We start from the raw sequence: 15,488 nt of genomic DNA, 5'->3' as shown, positions 1-15,488 counted from the left end.
TGTTAGAAAGGATATTCCTTCGGGGAAATTTATCACTTGAGAACTCTTCGAAGACGAGAGATTATTAATAATATGAATAATAATTTATAATTCAAAATTGCAATCGAGGTGTGATTGGATGGTGAAGCGAGATAATTGCGTGATAACTCGTTGTTTTAAAACTCGATCATGCTCGATCCGTTGTCTGCTCTCCAGGACACGGATCCCTTAAATATCAACCTTAAACCCGATCCCCCAATTACATACATCGGGGCGCCCATTCATCGGCGTTGGTTAAAGCGCGACTCAGACCGTGCCGCCGCTTTGAATCGCTTTCCCAAGTATTAATTAGCGAAATTCTAATTAACGTATTAACACCGCGGAACAACTTATCAACATCGTATCGCGTTATACCCCTTTCTCTATGACGCCAACCTCCCCCTAGTTATATACGTATATCTGCCGCGAATTTCTCACTCTTCATCCGATCCGAGATCTCTTTGGTCGGCCGGTAGTCGCCTCTCTGGAAGCGAGCGCCGATTCTCGTTAGGAAATTTTATGAGATATAAGAGACGAAATAATATCGGTTAAAGGATTATTTATTAGTGACGGTTATTTTATGGTAATCTTTTAATTACAATTAAAAAGAAAAATATTACAATGTATATTTACCAATATCGAAAATAATCTCAAATTTATAATTTGAGAAAAACTGCAAACTCAAAATTCTATGTATCAAAAATTTTACCAAAAAATCAGAAATTGAACAGGATTAATAAGGATTAATAACAGCCGGGTCTAATAATAGGATATTATTTCTAAGTTCTCCTCGGTTAATCCCCGGTCTCTCCATTGTTTCACACCTTAATACCGACTTAATATATATATATATATATATATACACACATACACGTATAAGCGCAGCAACAACCCTTCGCTCGGTCACTCGTCGGTGTCGTCGTCTGTGGACCGTTGTCGTTTCATGGCCGTGCATAACCGTAACGGGACAAACGTCACCGACAATGGTCGTTTTATTAGAAAGTTGGGAGGCAGGGAAGCGGCTGATCATTATGCAGCTCACGTTGTCATATTCCATTACCGTGGCTGCCGGTTACAGATGCAGCCGCCGCGGTTAGTTCGAAGAACAATTCGCAACGCGATATAGGGAGGCCGGCATCACCCTTCAACCGTGCTTGCAGATGACATCGATACCCGACTTCCGCATACCCTCGTTTGTAGACCCACGATCTCCACCGTCCAGGAGGAGAAACTTTCCACGATTTCGAATCGAATGACTGGAGGAAGGATGATACGCGTCACACGCGACGGTGATACGTGCGTTCGTGTTGATTTCGTTTGACCATTGCGTCGATTCTGCTTCTGCAATCGGTCCGATTATTTTAAGTGTTCTAAGTTGATGTCGGATTCTTTTTTTTTTATTATTTATTTTTTGAATCGTGATGGATTTCGAACGTAAAAAGATGTTGATCTTTGATGAATTATCGATTCCATAGTGATAGAGTATTAAAGGTGTAGGGATTTTAAAAATTCGATAATCGATGAGTTTGATCTGGGTTTCTTTTTGAATGAGATTTTTATATTTTTAGTGGAATAAATTTGGTTCTATCGAAAGTTTTAATACTTTAAGAGAAAGAAGAAATTCTGGATATTTCTTAAATTTACTTGAATTACAATTCGAGTCGAGACTTAATGTTTCATTCTCAATGAAATAATTGTCAAATATTTGGTTATAAATTTGAAACGTGAAGCTCGATGAAATTTCCCTCGTCTAATATTAATTTTACACCTGTCAATCATTTTCGTCGACATTTATTATGCAATGGCGTTAATTTAAGAGTCAAGGATCAAAATCCAAAGTTGCAGATAGAAGCTTGATAAATTCTCGCGTTTAAGAAGTCGATAAACCTTAACTTCTCTAAATATACGTACGAAAAATTAGATCAAATAGATCAAAGTGCAGCCCAAAAGCGTAAAATATTCTTCGTCTCCGTAGAAAATAATCGACCCATTTAACGCTGTTATCAATGTTTGATCAACTTCGAATTACTTTTATTCCACTTGTCTCTTCCAAGGAATGGCTTATTCCACTTGTCTGGCCATCCTCCTCTCCCTTTTTTTCGTATCCGTTTCGTCCCATTTATCCGATCGTGAGATACGCTTCGTTCCATTCGTCCAATTATAAACTCTGTCTTGCTTGTCTACCCACGATTTAATCCACTGCTGTCCGACCGTAACTATCTTATTTTACTTGCCTCTCCAGGCCCGGATTATACTACTTGCTCGGCCATAACTACTCGTCCGGCCAACATTGATTCACTCCACTTATCCCGTTTATCATCACTCTTCCCCATCACAACTACTCTGTCTCTTTCTTCTCTCCCCCTCTCCCCTTCTGAATCGATTTCCAAAATTTTCGAAATTACACAAACAGATCGAAACGCTCGAGCCGTTGAAAAAAAAAATATTCCACCCCACCCGTGAATAGAGAATTGCAGAGGCAAAAAAAAAAAAAAAAACTTGGGGGCCAAACCTCGAACTATTATTCGTCGAAATAAATTTTAATATTCAAGTTAAAGAGAGATGATAAAGTGGGTAGCCGAGATATATAATTTCATCTCGCGATGAGAACGGCCATTCATACGGAGTGGAAGAGAGTTTTGAATATTCGGCCGGTTGAATGACATTTTTATGCATATCGCGGATTCCATTCCGGTCGAGGGTCGGGAAAAGTCAACTGGAAGCGGAGGGGATTCCCTCGGATTCGGGAATAGGATACAGCTGGATATTTAACCAGGATTATGGCAGCTCGTTTGGTAAAACATTCGTGGAAGTTAAGCGCGCTTTTCTCTCCCCTCTCCTCCTCCTCCCCCTCTCTCTCTCTCTTCCTCTCTGCGTTTCAGGTAACACCGGGGTCGGTGAGATAATTCTTATCGTCCGCCCTGCCTTAACGCCGGCTAAAACGTTCTAACAATTCTAATTTCTTTCGAGCCCGTTGATACGCGTCGAGATTTAGCTTGCTTAATGGTTGTTGTTTCGGTGGTGAGGGAAAAAAATCGATCGAAATATATATATATATATGTATATATATATATATATATATATATATAGGTTATATTTGTTTAAAAAAAATAATGATTTTCTAAGAAGGCGATAGTAAAGAAGATTTTAATTTCTTCTGATCGAGAAGAAATGTCGAAGAGTTAAAGATTCGGGTAACTCTTGTTATTAAAATTAAATAGTTTGGATGAAGATTGAAACGATTGAAACTGGATCGCGATTCGTATTCTTGTATGTGCAGTAAAAAAGAGAGGGAGGAGGAGGAGGGGGGGTGGGGGGAAGAAAGAAGAAAATATTTCACGTCGCATAGAATGAAAGTTCGTAAATGGCATGTAAGATACAAGTTTATAGATTGTCGAGATATTGGTTTATTCGCGTTTAATCGCTGTAATATCTTTATATATAATATATTATTATATACGTTTATTACGTTATTCCACATAGAACGTGTGTCAACTAATATTAACGCGTTCATTTGCATTAATTCCGCATCAACTGCTAACGAATATTCTGATTTAATACACATTTGTGCATAGTATTTGCAACGTTCGGGCATTGTGTGCAGTCGGTAAACAACGGGCACAAGTAAATACATGCTACCGTAGAGATTAGTTTACGACCACCCAGAAAACAGAAATTATTCAAACATTAATATTCCACGGTCTATGAATGGGTTACTTCGGTAACAAAGTTATCGATAATTCTCGTGAAAAATTCATCCTCGAATATTGATCTCTATGAAAGATTCGTTTACCTTTCACCGTTTCTCTTTTTTTACCAAATGTAACATCTTGCGTGGAATAGTGATTTATTCCGATAAATTGACCAAATTTCTTTTACAATTCTTTTTCTTTTCTTGGAATATTTTTCTTTCATTATATCCATCGAATATTTCCCTTGAAATGAAATTTTAACACGTTATCGATTTAATTAAAAGCGGAAGGATCGTTCTCGTGATAAATGAGCGGATCATTTGGAACAACCGGTGTACAAACAATTTCCCCATCTTACGTACAAGTAGCCATCATAATAAAGCTGACTTTTAGCTACGGTGGGTTGTATGCACACCCTCGTCGCTCTGTCTGCACCGTGTGTTTGGCTTGGTTACACAAAGGATGGGTCTTGTGTCGTGTTTCGTACCGTGGCTACACACCCACCGGAGTCAGCTGGCTTGTCTGCTGCCGTGTCTAAGATTATATTTGTGCTCCCTGTCAAGGGAATCGTCATTCTCGATAGCGAGAAAGATTGGCCTAGCTAGCCTGAAGATTACAATTTTAAACTCCTCGAACTTCTTTCTCTTATCGAAAATAAGAAGAAAAATGGATTCTTAAAAAAAATCGAAAGGAAGAAATAATTTAACAAACAAAGCAAATTTTAGCAATCAAGCCAACGTATAATCGTTGAATAGATCAATCGAGCGAATATTAACTTGAAGACGGATTAAGATTCTCTCGATAATTTTCTCGATCATCGATTCCTGCGAAATTAATTCGCACGGTAAGCCCTCCCTTCCTTATCGAACGTCGATAAAAACACGTCCAAAGCCTTCATTCACCGCAACCGTGAAGAATAAAATCCTCTCTTTATCTATCTCACTCCCTCTGTCTTTTTTTTTTTTTTTTTTTCATTTTCTCTCTCCCCCATCAAAAGAAGAATGGATAATTCGCTGACACAACGGCTCAACTGTACTGATCACTCGAACGCGCATCCATTATCCACCTTAGCTGCGGATACCACCGCGATACTGAAACGGGCGCCGCAAAGGGATGAAATTAATAACTGTTTGCGGACACGTTAAGCCCCTTTGCCGCCGTCCGCTTTATTAATTTGAGCCGGCTATTAAGCCAAGAGACAGATTTCTATCGCGATCCCCGGCTGCAACACCATCACCGCCATTATCACCACCACCAGGGTTATTTCCTTCTCTTTTTAACGATAAATGGCGCACGGGTATTTAACCCGTGGTTATTTAACCGAGTCTCCGGCGAGTCCGTCCACACGCGTTATTTAGAGATTCTAGACAATCGGGGGATTAAATTTTACGAGATTTTGATTTCGTTCGTTTGTTATTTGATCCTTAATCTTTCTCCTTTCTTGTTTTGCAGATGTTAACATGGTGGCCGAGCCGAAACCCCATCAAACTGGGCGCAAGCGGCAGAATGTGACCAAGACTGGCAACGATTGGTGAGTAGATGTTACATTATTTTTATTAAAAATCGAACTGGAGAAACTCGAAAACTCGTTGGTGATAAAAGAATCCTTCAAAAGTGGAGGGGAAACGAATTTCATAGACTCGTCCTAAAATTGTGATATAAAGACGATCGAATGAAAAATTCACGTGTATATATATATATATAAGATTTGGCATCCGGTCTAAGCCTCGAGATCGCATATTTCGTGGAGGTTGGTCCTCGCGACTCGCGCATAAATCTTGTCGCGTCGAGAAGTCGAAAGAGTTGCCACGTTAGGTTTGATCCTTGGCTCGAACCGCGGGGATTTTCTTAAGAACAGCGACGAACAAACGCTGAATTTGATGGTAACGTGACGAGAGGGTGTTTTACGGGAGGTACGTGAGCGCGTGAAATCGGGAGGATTCTTCCTTCCGGTTCTGGCGGCAACCGGAAGCGAAATACGACTACGATCGCCGGCTAATCCCAACACTCGCGATTGTTTGCCATTTAAATTGATTAAACTGCACGTTGGTCGTGAGAGAGAGAGAGAGAGAGAGAGAGAGAGAGAGATCCTTTCAGTTCTGACCGATTGTTGGATTTTGGTGAAACTCGGTAGGGAGAAGTATGGATATTGAGATCTGGAAATTATTTGAGGTAATAATACTGTGGAAAGGAGAGTCGATGATTAATGTGTTTAGAATTCATTATTAAAGGATGGGTGAATTGGGGGTATTTTGTTTGAAATATACAATGATGAAGTCGTGGAAATGGAAATCTCGTAGATGCGTATCTTATTCTTGCGTGACGTGATTATCTTCTTCTACTTCGTTCGACTGTTTTACTTGTCTAGCCATTCCATCCTTTTCGTTATTTCTTCCTACATTTTCCTAATGATTCTATTTTTACGAATAATCGTGGAATTTTAAACTGGAGAGAGGCTATAAAAAGATTATAAGTTTCTCGATTCAAGGATGTGTTTCCGTTTATTAAATTTTTATTCGAATTTTATATATGTATATAATGTGATACAAGGAATTAATACACGAGGAGGAGGATTAATTCAAAGCTATTTTTTATTCTCTTATTTATTTCTATCTCTTCTTTTCGTCACTTTTTTCATTTCCCTTAAAAATATCGTTTTCGAAAGTCAAAAGATCGGTAACAATTCCATTTCCAATCAATTTCCAATGAACCAAGATATCTATTAGATACAAATATCACTTTCTCTTCCATTCTTCGAAACAGCTTTCCCCGCTCGCTCCACCGCCATTGTCCCCCAAAGCTAGAATTCCGTGGAACGAACTTCCGTCTCGTGGTATCTCGCGTTTCATCTGGTTTCACGATCTCCTCCTCCAAAGAAAACGAGCCGCGCAACTCTCTGCCCAACTGGTTAAAGTCCGTGAGCGGACGCCGATTGTTTGCACCCATCGAAACTTTATGCAGACGCTCCCCTGTCCGCCCCCATTCGCGAGATAGCCCCATTCGCCATAATATAAAACAGCGGTAAATCGTGTGATTGTTAAAATTTAACGATCCAACCGTTTTTCGCCGTGATATTTCTCCTCCGGGCGGGCAGAAATGAATTTTTTCGCGTGACGTTTGAAATTTGTCGAAACATGCGGTACAATGCGAAATTTCGCGACCACCGAGTCCGATTCGTTGCATCGGTTGTTGCTATTTTTTTTTCCTTTTTTTCTTTTTTCTTTTTTTGGGTTTTTTTTTTTTTTTTTTTTTAGTCTCGCGGCAAATTGAAAGGAATAACGATGATCATTTTTCGACGATGGTCGGAACGGCCGATTCGGAAAATTTTCGGCCCCCCGCTCGATCGGAAAATATAGCACGGTTCCGTTGAAATACGCTCCTGTGTCGAACGTTGCTCTTTCGCGCGGGATAGGGAAATTGGTCTGTTTGGAAATATTAAGCAAGATTTAGTATGCACACCCGTTTTGGGTTATTTACCGTTTTTCGATCTATCCCTTCTTTTTTTTTTTATTTGTTTGCATAAAATATTTTGTTTGGAATAATATTTGAAATAATTGTTATTGCGATCTCGTGATTACCTTTTTCTTTTTTTTTTTTTTTTCGTGAAATTCTCTGGAAAATACTTTATCTTTGTTCATCTTTCGAATAAAAAAATTATTATTATTGTACAACACAATTTAACATTTTCTGGACTTTCTTTTCGCCTTTTTTTTTTATTCCCGTTAATTGTTTGTCAAAATAAATTTTCGCAGTAGAAATTGTTTAATGAAATTTTTCGTCATAATAGCGTAATATTGTAAAATTGTCTTGCTTTTGACGATGAAAATTTTCGCGTAAAATACAAAAAAATATATGTGTATACGATGTATAATACAGATTCAGAATTTTATATTAATAATTTGGCATTTGTATTACAAGGATACCGTGTAATATTAAAATTCCGTGAAAAAATTAAAATAGACCGTTACGCATATTATCGTATTATATCGATTTTTCAACAATTTCATTAACAAAATGAAATATTCATCCGCGTATTCATCGAAATTATATACATAATTATCGAACGAACGAAAGAGAAGAAAAAAAAAATTTCATCCGATCAAAAAGAAGAATTAACCACCGCTATTAATCCTATTAATTTTCTAAACATTTTCATTCCAACACAAATTCGTATGTTTCGCGAACGCGAATTTTCAATATGTTTACATTTTTACATGATAAAAATCGTAATATTATTGGCCGGTTTTGTTTTGTTTCCGGTGTGTGAAAACGTTTATATTTCGCGAGATATTTCAACGAAATCCTATCCGAATTGAAATCCACTTGAAAATGGTTTCGGATTATTTTTAAAAAATCCATGTTTCCCTGCGTTGCTGAATTTCGGGCAAAAATTTCCCATCGCCGGAACGGAAGGGTGGAGGGAGAGAAAATTTTTCGTGAAACTACCTACCCTTACCCGTTAAGTGTTGCTCATTTCGGGGGATACCGTTTTAAAATACCGTGTCCCTCGTCAAAGTGCGAGTTCCATTAAATTTTCGAATTAATTTTCCCTAACCACATCCATATTTCTCCTTTTCTGATATACATAATTTCAATACTTACTTTATCGTATACGCATTTTACCCTTTGATCCGCATTATCGGCATATCTCGATGAAACGAAAAATATAAAAAGCAAGAGTTCTATCGTTCGAGATATTCATGTACAGCAACTGATTAGTTGTTATTTTCTTCTTTCTAACCATCTCCTAATTTAATTTAATCATTGAACAACAAACACTTGTAATTCGATTGAACTATTATTTAAAAAAAAAAGAGAGAGAGAAAAGAAGAAATAACAACGAACGGTGAATACATTCTTTCGATATTCCCTTCGAAACGAAATATATTCGGAATTACGTAAATAGAAAAGGGACGATAATGAATAAATATCATCTTCCCTTGGAAGAAGAAGGAGAAAAAGAAAGGAATATATAACGCGATCATCCCCGTGTACACGCTGGATCCCTTTCCAACGATGAAAATAATTGCTTGCACACGCAACGGCTGTCCACTTCATCAGGATCTACGTAGCGCCCATTGTCCGTCAGACGTTTTCACGGAATTGTCGGCTTTATAACGTCACGTCATTTACCGTCGAGGCATCTTGGAACGGGGGGGCGAAGTTGTTGTCTGGCCAACACAGGCCTGCTTGCCCGCGAGACAGTGAAATCGCCGTCGTCCTGGCCATTGTGTCCGGCCGTGATGGGGTGGAAGTTTTCGAGGCGCATGATAGGCGCGAGAGGAGTGAAAAATATCTTTTATTAGGATTATCGCGTTTGGATTTCTCTCTGCAAATTTTATTCATTCATTTTGAAAATGTGTAATGCGTTTTCAAAAGAATAATTCGTATCTCGCGTGTAATTATCGTCGATCGATCGACTCGTTGAAATTGAAATTTCGCTCGGATGTTGAATATTTATTTGATTGTAAAAAATATACGTATTTTATTATTTAAATTTTAATTTTTCTTTTTTTTTTCTTTCTTTCTTTCTTTTTTTTTTTTTTAGAATGTTTAGAACGAAAGGTTTAGAGTCCGGTCCGAAAGAGTTTCCCCTCTCTTTTTGGTTTTCCCTGCTGTATATTTTTTGCTGTATAAATTATAGTCGCTGCATGTTACGATCAAACGAATGTGGAAAGGAATTTTTGCCCGTACGCGGGATATAACGGAATTAAAGTGATTTTACCAACTGGTCGGGAATTTTAAACGAACAGCGTACTGTGTTAATGTAGGAATAAGTAATTAGACACGTACAAACTTAGCCAGACTTTTAACAAGTTCGTTTTAATCTTCCCTCTCGAATCGAGTTGCTCCTGGATAACTTTCTATATTCTTTTCTGGTAATTGGTAATCGTCTGAAGCGGCTTGTCGAAATTTATAAAAAAAAAGGAAAAAAGAAAAATATTTAATACTTGAAGCAAACTCGATGAAAATAAACTTGCAAATGAACAAATTTCTAAAGTAATATGATTTCAACGGAAATAAAAATTGAACAAGTTCGGAATTGTGCGTAATTATAAGATATATAAAACATCCTTTCGATCGTTTTATTACAAAAAGAAAGAAAAGATTGAAAAATCGAATGACAAAAACGAAGCACAAGAACAACAAAGGAAAAATTTCGACAAATGTTCACCCTTCGTCGTCGATGTGTGAATATCGTTGCATTCGACCTCGAATGCACCACCTCGTCGTTTCAACCCTTTCTCGTCTCAGCAGACACTGTTGAGACCAATCCAAGAACAACTCGAGGCTCAAATAAATGCGTGCGCAGTTGCACACCGCGGGATACCTCGATGGCTTGGCTGTTTCGCGACGGGGAGGAGAAGAGGCCTCGACGAGCGACGAAGAAAGAGAGAGAAAGAGAAAAAAAGCTGGAAAACATATTTCGCGCCGGCTGATGCATTATCCGTGAGATGTCTGCAACAGATAGTGTCGTGGGAAAACGTCGATAGCCCTTTCCGCGAATCAAGTCTATTCCCCTGCTTTCTCTTCCGTTTTCCACCCCTCCTCTTTTTTTCTTTCCCCTTACTCCCCCACAAGAATCTCTCTCACACACGCGCGCGTGCACGTATAATTTTCACAGGGAGAAAGGCAGTTTCGCGACGATTTTCGCGTGTTCAACGCGAGAGATTTTTCTCCTTTCTTTCTTTCTTTCTTTCTTTCTTTCTTTCTTTCTTTCTTTTTCTTCCAAGCGCGTGGTGAACGGTCGCCACTTTTTTGATGATTCCTCAGCGACGATGTAATTTTCCTCGTCATCCAGCGAATGACGAGGAGCGCGAAGAGGCATCGCAAAAGTGACTATAATAGTTTCCACGGTGAACAATGGCCGGACTTCGAGAGTTTCGAGGTAAATGCGCGTCGTGATGCCGCCTCGGCGTTGAAAGAAATTGTTCGTGAAATACATTCGTCGGAAAGATTCTCGCTCGCTTTTTTCTCTCTCTTTCTCTTTTCTTTTTCTTCTCTCTCTCTCTCTCTCTCTCTCTCTCTCTCTCTCTCTCTCTCTCTCTCTCTCTCTTTGTTTCGTTTCATAGCGGCGTTCGTTCATCGATTCGAGGGAATAATACGAAGGATGATCCGCGGAGGAGGAGCGATAGTGAAATTTTTGCGGCGCAAGCAAGTTGCGTCCGAGATTCGCCGGATGACGATGAAGACGGGACGAAAGTGGAATAGGGATTCTTTGGATCGGGTTTGAAATGAGAGTACCCTTTATTTTTTAGCAGGTTTGTCGAGCTTTTTATTATTATTTGGACTTGCGGTTATTGGGACGGGAAGGAAAATGAGGAAGAATTGTGGAGATTGGGGACTAGAATTTTTAATCATGGTGGAGAGTGAAAATTTATGGTACTCGATCAGATGCATCAAGATGAAAGATAGCAAGTTCTCGATCATTGTATCCTTACACTTGTTTACAATTTGAAGTCTCATTTACACGCAGTGTAAAACTTGTTCCCCTTTGAATCCTACCATTCCATCCAAATCCAATCTATCAGATCCTTTGAGAAACGCATGAATAAAACACGTTCCTCGCATAGTTTTATTCCAAACTAAATATTGTCCTCCAACTTGTCCAAAGTTTTTAAAAAGATCCAAACGATTACCCACAAATACTCGCCTCTTTTGATGAATCAATCCTCGCCTCAAAAATCGCCCCCTAAATAATGGATCTCGACGACATCCGCCCCATGCAACGAGAATTCGAAAGCGTGACAAAAGTGACGTGGCGCCGGTAACGATATAAATAAGTATACCCCCTCGAAACAGGGGTGTGGAACTCGATATTCTCTGGAAGGCGTCGTCACTTGAAACCTCGAAAAAACCCTCCCTCTCCACCCTCGTTTCTCCGCTGTCGCGTTTTAATGTACCCGTCAATCCCCGAAAAACACTCGCTCACCCCCTCCTCCTGGTTCCGTTCGAGGATCGAGAGTCGAATCGAGGCACGGAACGATTTTATCCTCGTAATGGTCCGTTTTATTGCCGGGGGATCCCGCAGGGGATGCAAATGTTTCGCCCGGCGGAATAACGGGCAAATAAATTTGCATATTAAGCTATATTTTATAATATACGCGTGCGTGTCCGCGGTGACGGCCAGACATTTAAAAAAATTATACTTGCAAACTGGGGAGGAGGGAACATAATTAACGTCAACGGCACGCACCATCGTGTGTCCGATCCCCCCCCCCCCCTCTCTCTCTCTCTCTTCCTCTATCGCGCTGTTCACAGTTGAGCAGCTTGGGGAGGGGGAGGGGGGCGGATTTTTGGCCAGTAACGCGATTCTCTCACGTTTCTCGAATTTGAACAGCGCGAAAGTATTGAAAAATTCAATTGAGAAACCACTTTGTGATCCGCTCAGATCCATTCTCTTCGACACCGTGTTGCAAAAGGAAAGGAACGAGTAGCGGATTAATCTAATCGTGACGATTGGATTGGATTAGGGTATTGTTAACCCAGAGGCCGCAGCAAGGAGTTCGGGCCTTACGATCCCGGGTACCCGAGTAGAATGTTCCCCGACTCGCGAAAGATTTATCGATCGTAGTCGTCTTAGGTGGAATTGAAGTCGCTCTAAAAATGCTCTATCGTCAGGAGAGGATAATAGACGTAATAATGACATGTATTTCCTGAAATTCTTGGAGCCCTTTTGTCAAAAGATGGATGGATGGTAGAAATTTCAAGTTACGTAGTAAAAATTTAAACACGATTTTAAGATCGTTTTTTAGAAAAAGAGATATAAGAATTCGATTGTTAATTAAGTTATCACGAAAAATTTAGGAAAGATTTATCTCCTCTAAAAGAAGAAGAAGAAATCGGATTACATTGATTAAATAAAAATTCAGAAACGATGAAAATTGAATCGTCTTGGGAGGAAAGAGGAGGAGGGTACGGAATTCGAAATTCGCGAACGATGAATCACGGGAGCGGATGGAAAAATCGCGACGCGCCACTCCCGACGAGGGTGGTTTCCAACCCCTTTTTCTTCTCCGTGCATTCGTGAATTTTTCCACGGTCGAACGACGAATTTTGATTCGGTCGTGAGGGGAGGGAAGGGGAAGGAAGGAGGAACAACGTAATACGGTCACGTAGCGGGAAAGTTTGTCGTGGATAGTTGGTGGGCAATTTGTCAGTATCAGATTGGAGGGAAATCTGGTGGCGGAGACGCGCTGTTTACTCGTTTCCGATTGTCTCTGTCTCGTTAACGTAATGGAGGCTTGATGATGTCCGAGCTAGGAATCCGTTTCCACGGGGATCATGCACGAATTTTGTTTAACTTTGGATTTTTGGGGGGGAATTTTTAGAAGTTTTCTTTAAGCTGTTTCTTAGTTTTCAAAAATTTCCAAAAGTAATTTCTCCAAGTTCCATTTGTATCGTTGTTGTTTCCTGGAATATGTGAAACTTTTGAATTTGTAGAATAATCGTTTTAAAACGAATTATCCTTTTTTCTCCCCCCAATTATTAACGAAGCTGTAAATGTTCGAAACTTTGCAAAATGATTTTCGAACTCCGTTCGAATTGTCACCTTGGAAATTTCGCATTGAAATTCGTATGAAAAGGCTTGGTTGAAAACTTCTTTAATGAGATAATCGTTTCAACGAAACGATAGATTTCTCCCTCTCTCGTCGAACTTTTTTTTTTTCTTTTTCTTTTTTTTTTTTTTGGTCAAATAATTTCTCCCACGATTATTAGCCTTACTCGATTTTATAATTGTGATTAAATCACAATTATACGTTTAATCTCAGTTTTCTTTTAACGATAATATTACATTTTATCTCGCGCTTTTCCCCTGCTCGATCCACGAATATAACAATTACCGATTACAGTACTAAATTTACGTAATTATTAATCAACCTCGCATTGATACTAAATATCATTAATCGAGTATCAATTAAAATCAGGACGTCAATTGTTTTGCGGTCTACCTATGCGCCGGGGGTTGTTCCGGGGATATTTGATTATAATAAATTTGCATGTGCATATTTGATATTTCATTTGGAATATAATAACGTTATTGATTATGAAATTAAAATTTCAAGGATCATTAATATGACGTTAACGGTTCGAATCGATTAATAAACGGTAACTAAATTTCCCCAAACACTTCGAGGCTAATGACGAAACGAGAGAAGAAGGAAAAAAAAAAAAAAAGAATAAAGTAAAATAAAAACGTAATAATAATCAAACGTAAACATCGTAACTTTCGTTTCTTCTAACGAAAATGAAGAAAAGAAACGGTCCAATACATTCATTTATTTTAAAAAAATATATTCACCCATTCATATGTAAATTCTCTTCGTCCAATAATTAATATTTAATTGTTACAACAAGAGGACGCCAGGACAAATTTACCATAATTTGACGAAGCTTCGTCACCGAGTTATTATCAATATACGTGCAATTGTACGCGTGTGTGGAAATTCTCTCGACCAATAGGAATTCGCGCCCCGTTGAGCTATTTTGCGACGAGGAGGCGGGGAGAGGACAAGGTTCGACATCGGGTTCGCGTGCACGGAACATCGATTCACCGGTTGAGTGACGAATGAAGACTACTTCCGGCAGAATCGACAGGTCTGTTGCAATCGTTCCGATCCCCGGGCTAATATTTCACGGTGAAGTGGCGATACTCGCGTCGACCGGTAACCACGAAATCGGATACGATAATCTCGCCTCCTATCCTTGACTCGGCGATTAATGATCGCCGGGGAAATGAGGGGAATTATGCGAGAAATTTTTCCGTTTTTGTATATTTTCTTTCTTTTTTTTTTTCTTTTTGTTTCTCTCTCCCCTCCCCAACGTGGAACGAAGATCTTTCGATCTCGCGCCATTGGAATTTTTCGGGCGACCGGCTTTTCTTAGCCGTCCTTGAAATATTAATAATCGGAAAATGAGAAATTTCTCCGTTTACATTCGTGTGGAGGAGGATTTTTTTTTTTTTTTTTCTTTTAATTGCGTTTTTATGAAACCAGTTTTCGCAACCAGTTTTTCTTAGAGACGAGGATTTCTTGAAATATTAATAATTGGGAGGGGAGGGGAGGAATGTATACGAGAAATTTTTTCGTTTAATTTCCACGTGGAAGATTTTTTTTTTTTTTTTTCTTTTCTTTTTTGATTGCGCTACGAGGAAGTTTCGCAACCAGTTTTTCTTAGGCGTAGATAAGCGTCCTTGAAATATTAATAATTGGAAAATGTATGAGAAATTTTTAACATTTTCTTGGAGCTCTCGAAATATTAATAATTTTTTTTATTTAATTTCCACGCGATGAAGAAGATTTTTTTCGATTGTATTCGTAATATTTTCACAAATAGCTTTTCTCGAACACTCTTGAAATATTGATAAGTCAGAATAGTGATGAGGTAAAAATCTGTCCATTCGTTGATTTCGCGTGGAAAATGATATTTTCGATTTATAAGATTTTTGCGAGTATAATTCTTCTCTTTGAAATAGGACACTTGAAATATTAATGAAGAGATCTTTCTTGGTTATAAAAAATCTTTGGGAATTTTTCTTAGAAGACGAGGCAATCGAGATGTAATTAATCAAGAAAACGTTTCCAACTTTGATAATTTAACAAAATTTCTCTCTCCCAGAGTATTTCGAAATTATTTCAGTCGGATATTTATTCAGATCGTTCATCCTGGCATTCATCCCGAGATGGATATATTTTATATTTATTTTGATAAATGATGAATAACGCGCATAAGAATTGCATTATTTCACTATTTGCCCCTTTAATGGATTAAAGGAGG

At 38.8% G+C, this 15,488-nt stretch overlaps 1 protein-coding gene across 7 annotated transcripts in view; it reads left to right on the top strand.

Moving 5' to 3' along the window:
• Positions 1-15,488, top strand: part of LOC100865280 (uncharacterized) — a 320,953-nt gene that overhangs the window by 247,247 nt on the left and 58,218 nt on the right. For all 7 annotated transcript variants that reach the window (XM_086908754.1, XM_086908752.1, XM_086908758.1 and 4 more), the window contains one exon: positions 5,163-5,241. In XM_086908754.1, the coding sequence (XP_086764880.1) occupies positions 5,163-5,241 (79 nt within the window). The remainder of the gene's footprint in view (positions 1-5,162; positions 5,242-15,488) is intronic.

The sequence above is a fragment of the Apis florea genome, unplaced genomic scaffold (genome assembly GCF_048593485.1).
Source record: "Apis florea isolate Af1SG1 unplaced genomic scaffold, ASM4859348v1 contig_3081_pilon, whole genome shotgun sequence".
In the NCBI taxonomy this organism is placed as follows: Eukaryota; Metazoa; Arthropoda; class Insecta; order Hymenoptera; family Apidae; genus Apis; species Apis florea.
This window is presented reverse-complemented; position numbering and strand designations above follow the sequence as displayed.